The sequence below is a fragment of the Hoplias malabaricus genome, chromosome 3, assembly GCF_029633855.1.
Source record: "Hoplias malabaricus isolate fHopMal1 chromosome 3, fHopMal1.hap1, whole genome shotgun sequence".
Taxonomy (NCBI): domain Eukaryota; kingdom Metazoa; phylum Chordata; class Actinopteri; order Characiformes; family Erythrinidae; genus Hoplias; species Hoplias malabaricus.
In genome coordinates this window covers 43,827,094-43,850,457 of record NC_089802.1, presented here as the reverse complement: position 1 = coordinate 43,850,457, position 23,364 = coordinate 43,827,094, and the positions used below count along the sequence as shown (strand labels likewise).

The 23,364-nt window shown below is 37.5% G+C and overlaps 1 protein-coding gene across 2 annotated transcripts; it reads right to left on the bottom strand.

Moving 5' to 3' along the window:
• Positions 1-4,248: 4,248 nt before the first annotated feature.
• Positions 4,249-19,545, bottom strand: smpd2b (sphingomyelin phosphodiesterase 2b). Of its 2 annotated transcripts, none has more exons than XM_066666037.1 (11): positions 19,324-19,545; positions 16,113-16,213; positions 12,697-12,793; positions 10,575-10,651; positions 10,037-10,130; positions 9,729-9,818; positions 9,257-9,339; positions 8,639-8,771; positions 8,440-8,544; positions 8,164-8,332; positions 4,249-7,864 (listed from the first exon to the last, which is right to left on the bottom strand). In XM_066666037.1, the coding sequence occupies exons 2-11, from the start codon at positions 16,148-16,150 to the stop codon at positions 7,461-7,463; spliced, it is 1,290 nt and encodes a 429-aa protein (XP_066522134.1). In that variant the 5' UTR covers positions 16,151-16,213; positions 19,324-19,545; the 3' UTR covers positions 4,249-7,460. The 2 variants fall into 2 exon arrangements, with proteins under 2 accessions (XP_066522134.1, XP_066522135.1); XM_066666038.1 differs by lacking the exon at positions 19,324-19,545 and adding an exon at positions 18,463-18,874.
• Between the last annotated feature and the right edge of the window lie 3,819 nt (positions 19,546-23,364).

Genomic DNA, 23,364 nt, shown 5'->3' with positions numbered 1-23,364 from the left:
AACCCATGCAGACACAATTTCATTATGAGGATCACACTCAGGACTCCAGGACACGGTATCAATACTCCCTGTCACACCAACATGCTGCAACATGAGGGGAACACTGACTAATTATATAAAGTCATTTTAACAATTCAAAGCTATAATAATGACTAGAGTGTTATTATTATTATTTTGTTGTTGTTGTTGTTGTTGAGTTAACTTAAGGTCAGATTCAGGATTGTCCAGTAAGTAGTCTGGCGAACTGAGAACTGAAAAAAAGCAGTGGGAAAGAAGAAGGCAGGGCTTGTCGGAAAATGGGTGGGTTTTAAAGACATTTTCCAGTGCGCAACAAGACACACATTCAGACACAACAAATTAAAATATAAACTGTAACTGATTCACTGAACCTATGACCTCTGCATTTCAAGTGGATTTCCTTATCTAGGAAGGAGTCTTCAAAGGTTTACTAAAGAACTTTACTTTACTTTACATGGATCTTAAAAGGCTTCTATGTAGGTCATAATTAAATGGCTTTTACACCCAACCAATGCATTATATGTAAAACAGAGAGTCATTTCTATACAACCATAATCTGTAGGAGTCCTTTTGTAACATTTACTGCACTGTTTGGGAAAAGAGGCCAGTGTTTTCAGTGCACAATAATTATGACTATATTGAGTACAGGACATTTTAGATTCAGCTTTAGAGTATGAAGGGTTAATGTCTCTTTTCTCATGTTACAAAAAAGTGTATGTTTCTCCTGGAGCTGCCCAGGGCAGAAAACTGTGAAGATTCAGCATAAATCCCAGGACAAAACACTCTCAGAGCTCAGCTCTCAGAAAGAAGCCTGCACCACACCCACAATAATGTGTAGAGGCAGGTCCCACACACACACACACACACACACACCCTTTTGTTTCCATGCAATGTGGGGTCATTATATGGGCTTCCATTTAATTTGATGGAATTTACCCTAGCTTTATCCATATGTATTAGTCAAATTTAACTATGACCCAATCCTAACCCCAAACATGTCCTTATCTTCCTGTTTAACAGTTTAATGACGTTTGTTCTGTATACACACACACACACAAACAGAGGGAAAGACAGAGATACAAAAAATGTTAGAACATGTAATTAATATCCAGAATCCCTGCATTCAAAGAAATTAAGATCTGTGAGAATACAGAGGTTACTCCCAACTTAAAATGACATAACTGCGGTAATTACACACTATACACTGTAAATGATCTTTTAACAAACCTAGCGTTAACAATGTTTGTGGTTATAAATTTAAAAAGATACATGTTGAAAATTTTAATTTGAATTACAGAAAAGTTTTAAGGTTTTCAATTCTAAGTTAATTGGACTAGTTATATACAGCTGTCAGTGCACAAAACAAATTGGTGAACCTCATCATTCACTACATCCGTTCACATACATTTGACGTAAGTAAGTAAACTTTATTTATAAACTCTTTACCAACCTACGTTGACCAAAGTGCTGTACGTACAAATGACTAGTAACTACACATGAATACACAGGTTAAAACAAAAAGATCAATAGAGATCAGATAAATAACATATATCAAATATAATAAAAAAAAAATAACATATATAAGTAACAAGAAATAAAACACAGATAAGAAACAGATAAGAGATAAATCACACGACCATAAAACACCTCATGTTGCCACAGTCTCTCACGGTTCAAAACAAGTTTGTATAAGTGAGTTTTTAGACATGATGTAAAAACCGAGATAGAGGTAGATTGGCGAATACTGGAGTGTAGACTAATCCAAACCTTTGAGCACACACCGAAAATGTCTGATCACCTTTGAGTTTAGGAGGAGCTCCGACAAATTCTGCGATGAAGATTTCAGAGAGTGATTATGGATGTGAGCAGATCTGCAATATAAGAAGGGGCTAGACCATTTAGTTCTTTAAAAATAACTACAAACACTTTAAACTCTATCCTGTATTGAACTGATAGCCAATGAACGAGGTGAGGACGGGTGTAATATGTTCCCCTTTTTTTGGTTCTAGTCAGTAATCTGCGTGCAGCATTCTGGACTAATTGTACACATCGCTATAGAGACTGGCTAATCCCAGTGTATAAAGAATTACAGTAGTCTAATGACTTTCTCGATGTCAGAAAAACTGAGAAAGGGCTTCAGTTTTGCCGTGTTTCTGAGCTGGAAGTTACCTTTAAGGTGGCAGGTATCTCCCATTTTATTAAGTTAAAATATAAGTGTTGTTAAAATAAAGATATAAACAAGTAACTTCACACGGACAGGTACAACAATAAAGCTTATTAAAATTAATAATAATAATAATAATAGCGTTACAACAATTTACATAAACAAAAATATATAAATAAATCAAGAAACTACAAATACCTACAAATATTATAACTAAAGTGTATTATTTAAAAGCACTATTCGAGGTAACTGAAAATGCAGATACACTAAAATAAGTGGTTAATTAATATTAGCTGCCTTAAAACTTTAATTAATTTATAATATCACAATATTAAATCTAGACTAATGTTTCCTATCAGAACATGATACAATACATACACATTAATAACTCTAAATGCATAAAGTAATTAACATACTTCTTATAATAATTATCATCATCATCATCAACAACAATTTACTTAATTGTACCCAGCATTAACAAAAACAACTTCAAAACGTCCTGTGTTGATTTCATACATTGCCTTCAATTATATTGAGTAGCCTCCAGTCACACCACAACCCTGAACAGCCCTGATTACAGAAAATGTATGAATAAATTAATTAGTCATGGGGGAGAGCGAGAGAGAGAGACAGACAGAGAAAGAGAGAGAAAATTAATACTAAAGTACTAAATTAATAATAAAGTCAAACAAGACATTTTAATTCATGTAAAGTTTATTATTTTCTCTGGGATTTTTACATTTATTTTTATATTAATTATCATTATTATGGAGGAAATTAATATTATTCAGACATTAATTAATTTTAAATTGTAGCAGGTTTGGTCCTCCATAGTCCATAGCTTTGTATGTCCCTGTAAACGGTTTGTCTATATGTTATAGGTTTGCACTGCCTCCCTGTGGTGAGCCAGTCAAACTACAAGCAGACATTACATGCTCTCACAATATAATTATCTTAATTAATTCCTTTTATAAAAAGTTAAAGAAAACTGCACAGAAATAAAAATAAAAATCTTTAGATGATGACAAAAACATGCTGCATTACCAACAACACTATCAAATAATACATTTATGAAACGTTTAGGAAGAAGCAGCGCATTCTCTCAACTTTTCCATTCGTTATTGCTGTTACACTTAAGGGCAACGTCCATGAGTGTGGAGAAATGCTGTTCTTATGGAAGCAAATATGTCTCATCAGACTTTGAAATATTACCACCTTTGAATTTGTGGCAATGAATTTTTTTGCACTGAAATTATGCATCTGAATATAATTGCTCTTGAATAGAACTCGTGATTTTTCAAGAACACGTTTTCACTGTTAATATTCAAGGTTAATAAATTCAGATAAAAAATTCTAACAATAAATTTCGAAGTTGCTCAAATTCTGTAGACGAAATTCAGATACCAAAATACGAGCTACAAAAAAATTCAGAGCTCACATCCGGGACACCATGGATGAGCAATCGATTCATTTGGATTTTCTCATTCACCTTAAATGCTGCAGTAGTTTCATTCTGTCGCCGCTAGGGGGCGAAATACGAACACAACTTCCACACCGTGGAAAAACTACACGTTTAGCTTCCTTCCGCGGATATTATCTCTTTATTTTCAAAGTGTCTCAAAAATCTGAAAGTCTCGCTAAAGACACAATATAACAGACTATTGATATCCTGAAGATGAAGAAATTTTACTGTGGAGATGTTTTGTAATGGCCCTGTGAACACAGCATGTGATACGACAGGAATGTGGAAACATGAACTGTGGAGTATATGGCATTTTTATTTTTTAATTGTCAGATTATCAAGAATCTGAAACTGATTTTACAGAAGGTGTAGCACAAATATAATATCCCAAAGTGCAGAGTTTAATTCATAAAGTTGTGTTTGTTTAAACACTGAATGTTGGTGTGTATTCACAATGTCTGGTTATTTCTAATATTAATATAGATATTTTTGTAGAAATTTGTTTTTGTAGATTATTTATTTGTTGTAACAATGCTTCTTGGCAATAAATTTTATACCTTTGAAAGGCCTGTTCATTTCCCTATTCAGTGGTGCCACATTAGTAATGAACATTTGTGGGATGAGCAGTAGAGCTGAGTGTGTGGGTTGCATCCATGAAAAAATTTGGCAAAGCCAATTACATTATACAACCTATGTTTATAAGTAATCTCTTCAGTTTTATTTGTATAAGCTCCATTTATTAGTGATGTTCAAATGAAAGTCAAATGTACATATGTTTAAATATGTTTAAAAAGACAAAGGCTTTCATGGTGTGTTAATTTTCCCATTTTCACTGTATCCCCACAGTTCATGTTTCCATGAACGCCCGTCGCTGCCGTTGTATGCTTAGCTGAACCTATGTGCTTTTAGGTCCTTTACACCTTTATTTGCTACACAAAACATGGGAATTTCTTTTTTAATTCATCCGAGAACTTAAATTTACATTTAGGCCTAGCTGCTCGAGTTGAGGGTGTGTACTTGAGCTTTGTCTGAGGTAAACAAGGACTACTGACGTGCAGACTGACCAATTAAATGTTTACAGAGAAGGTTATCGAACAATAACGGTAGCTCTACAGTCAGACCGTCCAATCAGAAGATTTTATGCTACTTCACCACGCCCCCTTCTCACTCAAGCGAACCAATTGGAGTAGGGGAGGGCGGGACTAGTTTGTGAACGAAACGCTTCTCGAAGTTCTATGTTAGCTCTAGAAAAACAAAATCCCGGACATTTTTAAGTCTAAAAAAGAGGACATGTCCGGGTAAAATGGGACTTCTGGTCACCCTACTTTATAGGGGTTTTTGATTAAAATTGTGAACGTCACATTTAATGAATACGATCACAGGTGTAACAAACTTGGTACGTTTATATATCGGATCATTGCAGATGAATCTGTAATGTGTATGTCAAAAAAAAAAGTTATGTCAAAAAAAATAGATAAATCTCTAACTGTGACAATTTGCACATTGCTCCTGTTCCATAAACACAAGCCTGAAAACAGCGGTGGTTTAACAGAGCCAACAAGACGGACAAGTTTTTCATTTGCAAAATGCATAATTTATTCATTCAAGGAAAGTGCCTCTGATCTGGTAAAATAGTACCAGGACTAACGTGTGAATGAGTGAGTGAATATGGAACATGAACATTACAGGACACTTCTAGTGAGTGGAAAGTGCCACACAACTGTAGATATGACTGGCTATTATTCTTATTCTCATCCTCAAATACTGCCAAACCTGTTCCTTTACACTATATTCATAATATTTATGTAACTATACAGTTAATAATGTAGAAGTAGCAGAAAGTGTTGTTAAAAAGGAGTGCAAGACTATAGTAACCAGTGCAAAAGAAAGGGTATTACAGGAAATACAGGGTACATTTCTCACAGTTCTGTTAGTATCATTCAAGTAAAAACACAACATTTAAGACAGTTAAATAAAATTCTGGAAGAAAACACCTCATATGAGAAAAACAAACTAATGTAAAGAAACCAAGCAGTCAACCCCTTTCAGAATCACCTGCCCAGCAGGTTTCACATCAGTCTGAGTTTGAAATAGATTTCAGCCTTATAAAATAGTTTCTTAACTAGGCCTGTTACAATACATGCATAATGCCACATTCTTACTCACAGGTAATGCATGTCAGTATAAAAACAATAGTAAACGTTTTTGTATAATCTCAAATATAATCTGTAGTTCCACTTGAAATATTAATGTATTGCTACAGGCCGTTCTACAAGAAATGAAGGTATAAATGTAATAAGTTAATAAGGAGAATAATTCATACTGGTCCATTCTTCTAAAGCTGCATAGAAGTCTACAGTACGTTAGCTTACACAGTCTTATTGCTTTTCCGTTGTGTCTTCATCAACATCATTGTTCTCCCTTTGTGATGGAGCAAAGTGATTGGTCCAACCAAATTCCTGAGACAGAATGTATTCCATCTATGAGGAGCGCATTGGTCTGCCATCTCAGCATAGTCCTGAACTACAGCTAAGTGCTTACATATAAAAAAAAAAGAGTCAGACCTCCACAACGTGTCCGTTATGGCTGAATGATTGGAGAAAATATGTAATTGTGATTTTTCTGACCAGTATTGTGATTGTGATTTTAATTATTTTGTATAAAAGAAAAGTTCAGGACTGAATTTATTACCAAGAAAACCAAGATCTAGTTTGAAGTTTGAGTGCTGTATGAGTGCCAGTCATGCAGCTGTCGTTGCTGCCATGTACACAACACCATCTTTGGCTGCTCTGATTTGTCTTTTTTTTTTTTATATAGAAGCCATTTAAGACTTGATAAAACATTGTTTTTGTTAATGTAGGAGAAGTTATAAGAACATAACGTTTCAGTGTTTTATGTGGCTGGCAAACTGTTTTTAAAATGCTGACATCTGTTGCATGCACATGATTGTTAGTTTTCATACTGTTTTTGAGTTTCCATGAGTGTCTGAAATACAGCTTATGATAGAGTGGTTTTCATGTGCTCAGTGTATTTTTACCATTCTTTGATTTAGATTTTCATTCAGTTATAGTGTCTCAGAATGTACTGCAATCAAAGCAACAGCAAATTTGATAATAAATTAATTAACTCTATGGATATGCAAATTCAAGATACTTCACAAAAGTAAAATGTGAAAAAAATTAATTATAATGACTGAAATAGAGTTTAAAGCTATAAAAAAATCATTTTTTTCTGACAGGACTCTGCCAGTTTTCATAGACAGAGGTGCCGCCTTGGAAAGAGCCAATGACAGCAAGCTGTAAAGTTTCTTTCAGCTTTGTAAAGATTTTATTTTCTACAGTAAATTATTCTCTATCTACAGTTCAAAAACAGATAAACTTGGCTAGAAAATTGTTTTCCAGCTTTATGGTGTGAGATATATTTTGTCAAATACACACTCTGAAAACGTTTTTAACCGTATGACATAAAATATTTATGCAGTATGACCCCCCTTCACTGGATTGACCTGATGAGTGTACTGGAATTTTTGTATCCTTAAAGTGGACGGAGATACTTTTAAAGACTCTAAAAATATCCTGAAATGTGTGGATTAGGTCTCAGTCAGTAAGCTCTGGAGAGAGGTATCACACACGATAATATACAAATTACGTGTGTGGGTGTGTGTGTGTGTGTGAAATGCGTGAAACAGACAAATTAGATTAGTCTTAAATATCAAATCTACTATAAAGGATTACTGCATCCTGCATTAAGAAATAAACTATCCCAATGATCTGCCAATGTGGTTCAACAGACTTCACAGCTGTCAGATTTTGGGGTTCAGTCATCATGGCCGTCGGGTTCCCTTAGGGAATGGCCCTCAGACACACCCTTGTGGAACTCCTTTAGACGTTCTTGTAGACTCCCTACAGCAAGCCTCATCTGGTCTTCAGTTCCTTGTAGAGCCTTTACCTCCATGCCATAAAAGATGTAAAGCAGGAGGGTAGAAAAAAGGATGGCAAAGCAAAGTGCCCCCAGGAGGTAGAAGGAAGCTTTGGGGAAGGGCTGTTCCGTTCCCAGGGAGAACCACGGGACGACAGCAATGGCCAACTCCAGCAGCAGCAGAGCCAAGCCCATGATTCCTGTACGAGCGGCGGTGTAGCGCATACGCTCAGCACAGTGCAGACCTACCTTCACTTCAGTACGAGCTTCAGTAACTATGTTCACCAGCTCAGAAAGTTTACCTGAGAAACAACAAAAGAAAAGAAAAACAACTATATTTTGGGCTGTTGAAGTTGTGTACACTTGACATTTTTGCTGATTATGAAGTCATTATACAATCAAGACATATCTTGTTTGATTTTCATACACAATATGCATTCACATATTGATTGGATCTAATATTCATTCATAATTGGCTGTAACAACTTATCCAGTTCAGGGCCGCTGTGGGTCCAGAGAGTACACAAAATCACTGGGCGCAAGTCAATCATATCATCTCACACACACACCCTTCATCTACTAATGTGTGTTTGTGGAATACCTGCAGTGTAATCCTTTTCTTGGTTTGATTCTCCTTTTCCCTCGTTTGCAGGAAAAAGCACAAGCTTAGTGGTCAGAACTTCATGATCAGAGTAAGGGAAAGGCTGACCAGGGATAGTGCCCTTAGTAGTGGACAGAGACTCACAACTCACATCGACCTTTTCTGAGCCCTGTTGATAAAACATAACATACAGTCTGTTTATCTGGAGTCTTCAGTGGAGGTTTACCACCAAGAGAAAGGAGGAAAGACAGCTTGCTGAAATACGAGGTGATTGACCTTGTAGAAGACGTAGTCTATACGAATACCTCCTCCAAATGGAACAAGCTCTTGTTTAAGTGTGAAGGGGTTGTCTGTGATGTGTGTGAAGCCCTGTTCACATCCCTGGAAACAGATCACAAGTACATCACCGGTCTGGTAGAGTAAACAGCTTGACCGATAAAACACAGCATCATCTCAGCATACTTTCTGTACTCACATCGAAGTAGGCCGTCTCATTGAAGCAGTCTTTGAGTCCAGTGTAGCTCTGCAGCAGTCTGATACCCAGATCAGTGGGATGCATGTTTAAATCCCCTCCTAATACTACTACATCTGCTCCAGCGCTGGTGTGCCTGAATGGAAGAACGTTATATTTACTGATCATTTTAATCAATAGATGCAGCAGTTTTCATATTGATCATATTTCATCCTGTAAAAACATAAACACTGTAGACTGAAATACTAAGATATTAAGCTCTAAGAGGCTTCATTTAATATTTTTCTGGGAGAGTAAAAGCTTATTGTTTGAGATATACAGGGTGAGTCAAAAGTTGCAGGACACCATTTTATTTCAGAAACTAAACTAAAAATGCCACCATATTGAATCAAGTGGAGTTTTTTCCCCGTGAGAAGCATATCAAGGACCAGAATTGTCTCAGAAATTGATACCTCTTGTGGTTCAAAAGTTATCAACACAGTAAATTCAGACCCTAAATGCTCCAGACAATGCAACAGAAAACAGTGTTCCATTCTTATTGAAGATGGTGCTGAGCATTTAGGGTCTGGCTGAGCCTGTAACAAAAAAAATTTAATTAAATTAAAAACTGTATCTTCGTACCGTATAAAGTTTTGGAGCTCCCATGCTTGCACCACTCTATGAGGAAGATAAGAGTCCTGCTCTCTGCAATACTCTGCATGCAGCTGTTGAGGCAAATTTACATGGCTTAATCACTCACACATATTATCCTTCTTAAATTCTGCACATAATGAAGTCACAATAAATAAGCTGGCTTTGGTAAATTGAATAAGAACGTGTAACTGGACCTTTATGAATATTTAAATGAAGCTTGATGCTGCCATTATAGTTGCATGCAATGTAATGGTTTCTGAGCAAATGCACAAACAACCACAATGCAATACACAAAAAGGACTTGCACAATTTTTTTTTACAAGTGCAAGAAGTCTATATTATCAAAAATTGAGATTCCAAACCTGGAGAACTTTTAAACAATGAAACAATACAACAACCGCACTGATTAATCACATAATCAAAAAACAGACTGAATTGTCCAAGTGTTAGGTGCATTTACATGAGTGACGAAGACATGAACCACAAGTCCACTGATGTTAAGCAGTATTTTCCCAACAGCTTTTCCCCCAAACCAGTCTCCATGATGAGCCTGACAAAAGAGAATACATTTTGCAAAAAACATACCACACTCCTGATTGGGGGGAAAAAAATAAATAAATAAATAAAAATAAAACACAGCTGGTCAACTTTAACAAAAACAAAAATGGCAAAAAGATTTAAACTGATCAACGGGAGCTTGTACTCCTTAAATTAAAAAAACAAAACAGGATCAATAAAATGATAATTTGACATAAACCTTCTACTTACCATGTAAGGATAACCATTTAGGGTGTATTTGTAAAAAAAGGCATCATGGATTCTGTGCTTGGAAAAGGCTGCCAGTCCACTTCCAAAAAATCCACTGAGGAGATGAACAAAAACATAACTATGCATTGATGTGCCTATTTATTAGATATTGTTGCTACTCTATGTCATTAACATGCTGAGAAAAGTACATTACCCAAATAATATTTGATCAACATTTGTCCTAGTGTTTCTGTGTATTTTCTAAAGTGTAGGTACAACGTAAACATTGTACGTTTTACATAGTAAAGTGGCAACAATTATACTCTTCTAGATTCATTGGTATAAGATGACAAACCTTGGTTTGTAATAAACTATTTCTTGAGGTTCAAGGTTTGGATTAGGTGACTACACTAGCCTCTTATCTTTAGAACAGTATGTCTCTGCTCTTATGGGCGTAGAACAGTAAAACTGTTATAAATAACATTACCTCTCACAAACGTGTAGGTAGTAATAAAGTGGTCTTTTCACACATTAGAAATGAAATCAGAGAAATCCTGACCTTTTAAAATAATGTGAATAAGGATGGGTGCCGACAAGTTTCTTTTTCAAAAAGAGGAAGTCTTTCTCACTCCAAACCTGCAAGGATCAGAAAAGGCAAAATAAAACCTTGTGTTACTTGTTTTGTCTATCCAATAATGTGACTGTTCTGCTTCTTTTCATGTAAATCAAGTAAGTCAGCATTTATTTACTAACCACAATGCTCCCACTGAACTAGCTTAACCCCAAACAGGCAATCTCTTCAGTTAGAGGAGCTTTGCTCAGCACCTCTAATCACATGGCATTAACTTGTGACTTGTGAACGTCTGATTCAATCTTTTTAATCCTGTGGAGGCAGGAGAGTGGCCCCTACAATATTCTGTTCCTCCCATATTAGTGCTTGTGAATAAATGTCTCAACACAATGATCCATGTTAAACTGTTGAAATGGCCAGGTCCTGAACACACTACAGGAATGTTAATGGAAGCTAAATGCCCACTAATAAAACAGTCTAAAAAAGCACCAAGTATTTCAACCCTATCATTAGGGGGAAGAGAACTTTCAACACTGCATAGTGTCAACAACACAGTTTCAGAACTTGTTGGGTAAAGACAGATGGATAACGTGCCACGGTCATTCCACAAATGAGAGCTATCTAAAGGTTGGAGCCATACCCAAGTTGCAGATCAAGAGCTAATGTGAGAAACATAAATAGTTTATCACTGTTTCTACAGATACATGTTTAAACTGCGTTACCTAGGAGATAATATGACTCATCTCCAGAAACATTCCCTTCCATGGCAATAAAAACAACACTGGGTAAGATTTGGGTTTTGCTGCTTCTGGACTCCCAACTACAGTTTAATACATACATACTTTCATTTCATTTTACAGCACTATCTTGAAATCAAAGTGGAGTGTGGGTTACAACTATTACATGTCAGTAAAACATCACAATCATATTGAAGCTGTACTTTTACAGTAAAAATACTACCCAGTGTTGCTTTGAGTATATAGCTATTTTTGCTATAACGCCTGACCAATGCAAACATTTCTAGATGCTGATATTACAGAGCTAAAATCCTGATATATTAATACTGAAATAGTACTGTCATTAAGAATATAATACAATGTATGAAGTTAAGAAAACGGGTAGAAAGTAATTTCCCTACTATGCCTCTACTCCCTTCTCCTGGCCCCAAACAAAGAGTGGGTTGGTGCACAAATGGGTGGTGATAAGCACAAAGGAGCTACAAAGAGGACAACTCCAGGCTGTAGTCAAAATAAGCTAAAAGTCACTAACAGATTTCACAGTCACAGTCATTCATTCATTGTCTGTAAGCTCTTATCCAGCTCAGGGTCGTGGTCGGCCCAGAACCTGCACGGAATCACTGGGCGCAAGGTGGGAACACACCCTCGAGGGGCGCCAGTCCTTCACAGGGTGACACACACTCACACCTATAGACACTTTTTGTTCAGGTCGCCAATCCATCTACCAACATTTGTTTTTTGACTGTGGGAGGAAACCGGAGCACCCGGACCCGGAGGAAACCCACACGGACACGGGGAGAACACACAAAACAGTCACCAGGAGCGGGAATCGAACCCACAACCTCCAGGTCCCTGGAGCTGTGTGACTGCGACACTAACCTGCTGCACCACCAGTAAGTAAATTGTCTTTGATTTTTTTTTTTTTTTGTGGTTTTAGGCTTTGTACTGGATTACAGAGCTGAATAACTAGCCAATTACTTAGCACTGCACTATAATTTAGTTAAGAACAACTGTCACAGAAAATCATCATGCTTTCAGAACAAGATATAATTAGCTTCTGTTACAACCGCTGAGCACGTTTACTTCCTCAGGGGTAAACTCTGTCCACAGTAAAAAACTACATAATCACCAGCCACAAACAGGAAGCCCTGGAGAATTTAGACCTACCTCAGCACACAAGGAATCACTGAGCACAGACACGGTCACTCATCCACCCACACCTATGGACACTTGTGAATAAACAATAATCATAATATTTTCTAATGTTTTATTTGTGTAGGTTTTATTACAATACAGTGTAGGTTGTACTGTGTCCTTAGTTGTATAAAACCCAGTGTTAACCAGTTTGAGGTGTCTGTATGCGTTTGTCTCACCTCCTGCAGTAACACTACATCATGCTGCTCCTTGCACAGCAGGTCTGCAATCATGGCATATCGCTGAGCACAGTGCTTACTAAGATAGCGGATTCCCCTGAAACCACACACACACACACATTGCACAAAGCAGCTGACTAAAACTCAAACAAGCATACAACAATTAAATTAAACTGCATCAAATAAAACAATTGAAATATGTTTGGATTGTTTTACTGTAGGTCATGATTTGAAAGGCTACATGACATCTGATATAAACCTTTATAAAACTCATTACAACAAGTGTCAGTTTTCATAAAAACCTTCTAGGACAGAGGTCATCAAATTTGGACCTTGAATCCAGGTTCAAGGGCAGGATTTTAAAATAGCCGTCTGGTATGACAACTGCTAATAAAGCCCCCAGGATTTGCCTTCCAAAGCTTGCCACAGGAAGTGAGTGGAATTGCTACAAGAAGTCCATTTGAGAGTAGCTCTCCATTCACTCCCATTCATTTCGGGGGATTTTTAAACCATTAACAAAAGGTATTTCAGAGCCGTTTCTGATTACAAAACAGCCCAGGTTCTCTTCTGCAGAGAATGGACTTTCTGCCATTTGATCCACAAACTTAAACTCTTCATAGTTTAGATATTAACGTTTTTCCACTTTAATGCTAAAGATGAAGTGATAAAGCTGTTACACAAAAGACTGTGCTGTAATGTTTGAAAAACCCAGCACTGCTCAACGGTTTGACAGACTTGTGAAAGTGAAAAATATAGTCTCTTAATCGTGGTGAAAAATGTATATTTATTTTACACAGCTGTAAAACAGCTGTTCTTGAAGCAATAAAATTGATTATATGACGCCTGATGCTGTTATTTTATGATTTCTTGTAAGGTTGTATTCCCATATTCTTTGATTGACTTGTAATCATGCCTTCTTGAGAGACATTCAAAAATTCAAATACATCTGGTTCTTCACTCAAGTTTTTTTTTTTTTTTTATAATATAATTGTAAGTAATATTTCATTTAATCTAAACTTATCATACACGCTGTTTATTTGTAAAAGAGTAGAGTCAATGTCTGGCTCAAGAAAACATTATATAAGAAAGTTAAATGCAGCAAGAATGAAGAAAACGCCATTGCTGGAATAAGCCAGAAATATGAAGATGATTATTATTTAGGTTTTAAACTACAGGGTGGGCCATTTACATGGATAAACCTTAATTAAATGGGAATGGTTGACGATATTAACTCCCCGTTTGTGGCACATTAGTATATGGGAGGTGGGAAACTTTTCAAGATGGGTGGTGACCATGGTGGCCATTTTGAAGTCGGCCGTTATGGATCCAACTTATGTTTTTTTTTTCCCAATGGGAAGAGGGTCATGTGACACAAACTTATTGGGAATTTCCAAACTTATTGGGAATGGTGTGCTTGGTTTTAACGTAACCTTATTCTTCCATGAGTTATTTACAAGTTTCTGACCACTTATAAAATGTGTTCAAAGTGCTGCCCATTGTGTTGGATTGTCAATGCAATCCTCTTCTCCCACTCTTCACGCACTGATAGCAACACCGCAGGAGAAATGCTAGCACAGGCTTCCAGTATCCGTAGTTTCAGGTGCTGCACATCTTGACGGTATGGTGTGGTATATGGGGTACAAAGATAGTAGGGCCATTCTTCATCAGTGGAAACCTCTGCCACTGGATATGTGAAATTGCTACATGATGATGTGTTTTCCTCTTTATGCACTGAAACTGGTTTTTTCAGCAAGACGGTGCACCACCACATTATGGGTGTCAGGTCCGAGCATTCCTAGATGAACAGTTTCCTGGAAAGTGGATTGGTTGTTGTGGGCCAGTTGAATGGCTCCCAAAGTCTCCTAATCTCACCCCCTTAGACTTTTATCTGTGGGGTCATCTGAAGGCAATTGTCTATGCTGTGAAGATATGAGATGTGCAGGACCTGAAACTACGGATACTGGAAGCCTGTGCTAGCATTTCTCCTGCGGTGTTGCTATCAGTGTGTGAAGAGTGGGAGAAGAGGGTTGCATTGACAATCCAACACAATGGGCAGCACTTTGAACACATTTTATAAGTGGTCAGAAACTTGTAAATAACTCATGAAAGAATAAGGTTAAAATACCAAGCACACCATTGTTTTTCTTGTGAAATTCCCAATAAATTTGATGAGCTACATGACCCTCTTCCCATTGAAAAAACAGAAGTTGGATTGAAAACAGCCGACTTCAAAATGGCCACCATAGTCACCACCCATCTTGAAAATTTTCCCTCCTCCCATATACTAATGTGCCACAAACAGGAAGTTAACATCACCAACCATTCCCATTTTATTAATGGCCCACCCTGTATAGCTTACTTTATCACATAAGCATAGAATTTTAGAAGGCATATTATACAGACAGTTTATAACTAGAATGGGGGGGGGGCGTTATCAGCACATCTCCTACAGATAGTACTGTTGTCTGAACGGCACACTGGTGATTTGCGTCACGTGTGCACAATCTCTCACTTTCCCTATATTCACTGCGTGAGAAGCCGATGAGGAAGTGACGCGACTACCCACAGGTTTCCCCACTGAAAACAGCGGGGTTCACTGGGTCCAGTTTATACTGTCAATGCTGCTAATGCACCTGATAGCCCAGGTACAGTGTTGTACAGTTAGTTAGTTTGTATGTAATGCCATATCTACTCATAGGGCCACGTTCATGGCAAAAAAGGTAGCAAAACGTAACTGATTTACTAATAACAGTTTTATTTTAGATATGTTGAGGCTACCATCAATTTAAGTTCATCATATGCATTGCTCAAGTTTCATTACAGACCGAAATTTCAGGGGTGCTGATGCTTTCACATTGTTGAATAATTTCTTTTATGGACTTTGCAGTTAGGGTCTGTTGCCTATCGTGGCCAAAATTAATGTAGTACATTAAATGTTTTCAGTGCTGTACAGACTGAACATTGTAAAAATTCCAGCCTAGAACCTGGATCAAAGGCCCAGATCGACAAACTCTATGGTAGTAGTAGGGTGAACCTGCCTACAGCAGCCTGTATGAGATGCTTCTTGAAGTTTTTTGCAGTTGTAATGTAGCCTTATGTACAATGGTCTACAGTGAAGTGGTTCCTTACTTTGTGTTTCAGCGTATCAAAATACACCATTGCCTTCCATTCTGCATACTACTGCAATACACTTGATAGTGGCTGGGTTTAAATTATTCACCAAGCAGCCCAGAAAGGCTTGGAGACAAAGGTGAAGAAAGAAAGCAGCTGATTAAACAGCCGTTAAAAGGGTTTTATTATGTTTACTGATAATTTTCTGTGCTGTCACAGAGATGTCTTAATTTATATGGGTTTAAAGGGGTGTTTGCGTTTGTGTGTGTGTGTGTGTGTGTGTGTGTGTGTGTGTGCGCGCTCACCAGCAGTTGAGGGAGAAGATCCGTAACCTTTCAGGCATGTTGACTTACACAGTGTTGAGAGGGATGTGAAGGGAAGAATATGTGTCGTTCTCCAGCAAATACTGCACCAGCATAAAAAGAAGTGTCAGCAAGTGAAAATAAATGCCTAGTCATTCTCATATATCACCAAGAGCTTGAAAAGAAGCAATATATCTTGCAAACAGATAAAAACTACATTTACAACCAGACAAAAGTGTCTCTGGCTCCTCAAGCATGGAGGTAAGTTAGTGCAAAAGCTCCATTTACCCTTAACTGACTACAGCCATGATGTCAATTTATTGTCATTTTTCTAGAGAATATTTTATAATCATCATAATTAATTTTGTTAGTTTAATAAGCCATACACATTACATCACAGATTTTCATGCATCGTTTATTCTGAAATGAAGGGAATTAATAGGGAATGTACCGCTTTTCATTTTTAACCCCTCAAGGCCACATATTCATATTTTCATTTGCCCTCACCTACTTTGCCTAGCCACTACAGACAGTGTAGATAGTCTGTAGCCAATTTAACATGGAAATCTCCAAAGAAGTCAGTTCAAGGGGATGCATGTTTGCATTTGTTGCTGAGGGTGAATGTGTTCCTTTTGAAAAACCCACTCCTCCTTGCTCCCTCCTCCCTTTGTACAGTGAGTGGCCACTTGTGTGATGTATGTGCTACCCACATCCAAGTGGTGAGATGAAGTGGACATGGGAAAGTGAAAAACAGAATTGAAATGCAGGGCATGTCTCAGTGTCACATTTCATATGCTTTTCTGTACCAGTTAAACAAGCTGCGTGTGCACGGTGTAAAGTCGGTGTATAAGGCCGGACAATAATTCAATATCAATAAATATCGCAATATAAAATGTTTCAATAACAATTAAATGCTTTTTATACACATTTTCAATATTTTAATACATATTATTTACAGCACCTGTCACTGACTGAAAGGTCATTACAGGGCACTGTCATCCGTTCATTGCACTCTATTTTAAAGTTAGTTTAAAAATATTAATATTAACAAAGACCACATTTTTTTTGATGGTCATGTCATGTTGCTTTCAGTTCTTGGCAGTTTTCTGTGGCTTTTATTGTTCATATCGTTATCAGAATTATGGCGTATTGACCGAAATAAAGAAATATATTGTGATATAAATTTTGCCCAATAGCGTCCAGATATATGTCCATAATAAATACACCTTAAAGCAGGTGAATTTACTAAATATATATATATCTGCAAACTTTCAGACATATAGGCTACAAATAACCAACTGAATCTGAAGTGTTATGGTAGCAACTACTATTTAAAGTAAAAACATGAAACACCTGCTCTATTCAGAACACCAAACACAGGACACTGGGGCACAACAAAGGAACCATACAAACCCCCTCCTTGCCAAGGTGAAAGTTAACACCAGAATGTTACTGCTGAAGAATTTAAAGTGGAATAAAAAATCTGAACAAAAAGTCAGTTTTAGTCTCATGCTCTCCACATCTATTCTAGTTGTCTGTGAGATAAGAGTCATACATCATTCATTTACAGCACTGTGCAAACGGCAGATACTAACCTTTTGTTTTATGTAAACTCCAGTCAAAACGGAAAATTCTCTATTGACTAAACATCTGCTTAGTAAATCTATACATTTGTATTAATTCCAGACCTGTGGATCATTTACCACTCGACTGCAGCTCAAAAGCCACATGCAGAAAGTTGATGGGATTGATTCCAGTTTTATGACATAACAAAGCCAGACTGTCTGCAGTCATTAGTCTGAGACTGACATTTTTTTGTTAAACAACACTACACTCATGTTACCATGGTTAAACACTTGAGTTCACTGGAGGCCATTAAGCAACAGTAATTATGTGACTCTTAACAACTGAGCAAGACTTTGTAGACCTTCAGATAAAGAGTACAGCATTTTCAACTTTGACAAACTGGAGAAAATTAAGCTCCACACTACACTTCAGTTCTGAAAAAAAAAAATAATAATAATAATTCACAGGTGTGTTTTTGTACACCACTGCAATGTGAACAGACAACTCAAAAAACATATGGTTTTATTTTTAAATTAAAAAGAAGGAGGAGGAGGTGTTTTAAGAAAGATGGGCTGGCCACCCCAGACTTCAGAACTCTTATCATTGAATGATTGTGGGATGACTTGAATTGTAAGAATCAGAAACTGCAAACGACTAAGACTGAACTTTGAAAGCATTGGGAAATTTACAAACCCGAGGAAGGCAATAATACTGAAAAGCTATAACTAACGGAGTATGCTCCAATCGACAACACAAAGACCTCCATGATTCTATCAGCTCCACTCACCATAGGAGCACTTTGAAGTTCTACTACCAACTGTTGTCCAGATACATACTGTTAGCCCCCTTTCACACTTTTCTTCAATGATCCGGACCAACACGGGACCACCACAGAGCAAAATGCTGGTTTTTAATGCTTGAGTCCAGAGAACGCTGCTAGCTGGAGATATATATCCGGTTGCTGTGCTATTCTCAGTCCAGCAGTGACGCTGAGGGGTTTAGAAACTCCAACAGCACTGCTGTGTCTGATCCACTCGTAGCAGCACAACACACACCACCTCCGCCTCAGTTTGACTGCAGCGCTGAAAATGATCCATCAGCTGCGCTGTGGTGGTCCAGCTGTATTAGAGTCATTTTGTAATTACAAATTTTAGAAGTGCAGAATGGACAATGAGTGTAGAACCAAGGATGTCGTTCTAATACTTTTGTTGATCAACATATATACACATTTAAAATGATTTAAATTACACTAGAATAAATAAGAAAATAAATTATACGTGGTCTTCGACATATGCTCAGCGCTGTAGCTCGGATTACAGTTGGCTGTGGCTGAATAACAAATAAAGTTAGGCACAAAATGAGCGTTAAAACATCGGGTTTACATATTTAGTTACACAAGTTTCCATTTTTCAGAAGACAACTTCTGGTCATATCCGTTCGAATAAAGTTTAACCCCTCTAAATAAATAAATAAACAAATGTAGCTGTATAAAACTGCGCCATCTCGAAAGGCAGCCGGTAAGTTAAAGCGCCTGCTAATTTTTCAATAACAGACTTAATAATAATAATGTATCAGATCGTCAGGTCTCTCTCAGTGCTCAAACTAAAGTAAAACTTCAGTTAGTTAACCTTAAAAACCCTCCACTTACCGTTGGTTTATCAGGTAGAGCGACCACTTCCTGTAAATATCGAACGTTTATCTGCATCTAATACTGAGTTTTTGGGCTTCTTTGTCGGGTTAAACTGTGCTAACCAGCCCAATAACTCGCCGTCTGCGATAAAATGTTTTTTTATTCATCGGCTCGCTCAGTTTCCTCTTCTCCAGAAGCTGCGTGACGCCACACGGAGGGCCGTATTCAGTAGGGTGCGCTCCAATTCGCCCGATGTAGTGCACTACACGGACTACCGCTATCTTAATAGGGATTGTGACGTCACTGTACGCGATCTAGTACCCTGCCCGGCTTATTTATTTACTCCCTGCTTTTACCCACACAATGCAGCTTTTCGTTCAAACTATAAAACAAGATAAACACTGATGCCGGTGTTATGTATTATGAACAAAACTTTGTGCTCTTTTATTCTGCACTTATTTATTTTAAAATAAATACTAGATGATCTTCCACCAAAGAACAAAGAAGACAAAGAACATTTTGTTGATTTTAAGAATTACAATGACTTATTTATTCAGTATAACAGATTAAAGCACGTGAAGTTTAAGGAGGCTATGCGCAGCTATAAGAAGATTTATAAACATAAATGCCACAAAATGTCTCCCCACCAGTTCTCTTTATATATTTCAGGCAAAGACAAACACTCATGAAATAAAACAAATTCAGCAGTCCTCCACTCTCTGTGAGATATAATACGTGTCTAAATGTTGCTGAGCCAAGGCTCTGGCCAAACACATCCCCAGAAACACACAGACATTTTCCTGTCTTATTTCCTATTATTCAGCCACTGTTCATACTGAAGAATCTATTGTTCTTTGGTTCCAGCTGGGACCTAATTTTTCTGGTTCGTGAATCAGTTTATGTCGATGGAATGTTTGGGTGGGTGGGTGATTTGGGGTAAGTAGGTTCAGTGGAAAAATTACCCTGCAAATTGAGGATAAAAGCTCTGAAATATTGTTATGAGACATGAACTTTGCTCTCAGGATGTGGGGACGAACACAGCATGAACACAACTTGGTTCCCAGATTCACCAAAACTGGGCTTCTCAGAAAAGTTGGGGAACCGTGTAGGAGCTGGGATTATTAGTTAGAGACTCTTACAGACAAGCTTTGAATTTCTGTCCTCCATCCCTTATAACCTTAAAGCTACTGCCCCAGCAGCAGAAGCAACAGTGTCCCTTGTCTTTACTTGGGTTTCATATTTCATTATGAAATATGTTGAGCTAGCTATTATAGCACAAGTATTCTTCTTGAATTAGCCTCCCCAGGCTTTGCATGCAGAGTAAATTGGCAAGGAGATGATGGCTTAGATTTTTACCTGTGCAAACAGATGACACTAAGGGAATTCTCTTTATCTAAATAACTAAATATTGTACTGAATGGTGCAGCTCAAACTCTGCTGGTGTTTACAATCCTCCAAATTACTGTGCTGATTTTACTGGTGACTTTTCAGAACTGCTATCTCAAGTTCAAGTTCAAGAAGTTTATTGTCATTTCAGCAGTATACAGTGTTTACAGTACACAGTGAAACGAAATAGTGTTCCTCCAGGACCAAGGTGCTACATAAGACAATACACAACATTAAAGTGTGACTAGTGTAAAGCTAGTGCAACATAAAACAGTGCATACACATTAAAGTGCAAAAGATATGGCTAAGAAAATACAAAACAATGTCCCTACAGTACAATACAATACAAGACAAGGCAAAAATCATAAGTACGGAGGGGGTGAGGGAGAGAGACACTGCAATTTAAAGTGTATTTGTGCTGTAAACGGTAACTGGATGTAAACATGATGTAAACCGGATATGTGAAAACAGTACACTCATTTACAGTCCAACAGACCAGTGTTTGTGTGAAGTGTGTGTGTGTGTGTGTGCTTCTTTCCGTCCAGTCTCAGTCTCTAGGTGTTTAGGAGTCTGATAGCATGTGGGAAGAAGCTGTTACGGAGTCTGGATGTGAGGGCTCGAATGCGTCGATACCTTTTTCCAGATGGCAGTAGGTTGAAGAGTGTGTGTGAAGGGTGTGTGTGATCTCCCACAATGCTGAGTGCATTGCGGGTGCAGTGAGTGGTGTAGATGTCTGTGATGGAGGGAAGAGACACACCGATAATCTTCTCGCACACCGATAATCTTCTCTTATCTGATATCTACACTGACTTTAACCATTGTTTGTTATGTCTCCAGTCTCCAGTCAAAGCCACTTGTTAAAACCTTGTCCTTGGCAACAAACGCACAAGTCACATTTAGAGGAAATTCTGTGGCGTGTATGATCAGAAACTTAAATACTAAGAATACCAAAGGTATTGATGGGCTGGGGCCTGTGGAAATTAAAGGAATCTCTGGGCTAGGAGAAATCTTCAGCAAGAAACACCAGAGCCGTAAAACACAGAAGTGCAGGAAAGCCAAACATAAATGGATCAAATCACTGTCCAAAGGCACCAAGAATTTTACAGACACAGCCTTCAAAATTGTAATCTTGAAAGAAAAAATCTAGACAATTATTCTTTTCAGATATCATAAATAAAACTTAATTATCTCATGAAAAAAAAAATCATTATCTCTAACCCTACTCCTGAACCATCTACATCACTGTGGACAGTTTAAGTCTGTTTTTTTTCTCCCTCTCCTCCCTTAAAACAGAGCAGCGCCAGGGTACTGTAGGTAGTGTCACTGTCAAATAGCTCCCAGGGTTTTGGGTTCAAACTCTGACTTGTGTCACAGTCTGTGAGGAGTTTAATGTTCTCCCCTTTTCTGTGTGGGTTTGTTCCAGGTACTCCAGTTTCTTTCTGCTGTCTGGCTACTCACAATAGGTGTGTGTGTGTGTGTGATTGAATGTATTTATGTGATAACAGATGGACTAGTGCCATGTCCCATGTGTATTCCTGCCTTGCAATGACTGAGCTTGAGTTTTATCTGTTTAGCATTCAAGTAAAAAAGTGGTTACAGGAAATTATTGAACACAAACAATTAAATACAAGTGATTATAGGCATCCACTTGTAAAGTTTTCCAACGTACTTCTAGTGCTGACTAGTATGGATCACACATTATATAAAGACATGAGGACATAGGAGTGGTCTATCAGATGGCAGCATGATGATATTGCGGTCATGCTAAGTGACCAGTACAACAGTGTACAGAACTTAGATGCTGTTGTTTTCTGGTGAACAGCTTTAAGTGTTTATTTCTGGCTGATATTTCATATGATAGTAAAAGATTGTGTATGTGAAAGATGTGTAACATATTTTGACATTTAAAGTATGATTTCTTCTAATGGACACCAGTATTTTACAACCCAGTCTCACACCTATTTGTGATATAGTCACATATATAGGGGACTGCAATTCGTGACATAGTCGCATATTTTTCACATTTTATGCGACAATATCACGATTATAAGTGAATGAGCAATTACCAAACAAACCGTCATATCCGTGCGCCGTGTTATGCGACAGTAACACGAAAACTCCTCCTCATTAAGACGTCATTACCATCCGTTAATACCGAGGTCTTATTTTTATTTACGAAAAATATATGCTAACGTTACTAGTTCATTATTTGCTAAAATATCGAAGCAAATAATGGCTAGAGAAATTTTCAGTATTACCCTTTTGACAGTTAGTCAAAATAACGTTATGTGAAAGTAAGGTTCTCGTTAGAGATAAAGCTAAAGTAGTACACAAATAATAAGCATTGTTTAGGAGAAATATTATAATAAAATACTTTATGTCTTTGCTGGAATAAGAACCTGCAAACTTTCAGAATGCATATTAGCTTTAGCGCCCACTGCTGGTCCTCCGGGTATTTACAGACAGGGGAAAGCTGAAGAGCCCTAATTTCATGGATATTTTTTATAGCATGTAGTCTAACAGTACTCAGCTGGAGTTTGATAATGAAGTACTGCAGCATCATTCACTGTATAAAAGCCAGAAAAAAATGAGAAAAGCACTTAAACAGAGAGAGAGAGAGAGAGAGAGAGAAAAAAAAGACATCCACCAGTGTTTTATGAAGAAAAATGTCCC

Bases quoted from the DNA above. Each gene is read 5' to 3' on its own strand.
- smpd2b (XM_066666037.1), bottom strand. From the start codon at position 16,150: ATGCCTGAAAGGTTACGGATCTTCTCCCTCAACTGCTG. The intron at 8,545-8,638 runs GTGAGTACAGAA...ATCTGTTTCCAG, and splicing joins ATGAGACGGCCTACTTCGAT to GGATGTGAACAGGGCTTCAC. The intron at 8,333-8,439 runs GTCAATCACCTC...TTTTATCAACAG, and splicing joins TAGACTACGTCTTCTACAAG to GGCTCAGAAAAGGTCGATGT.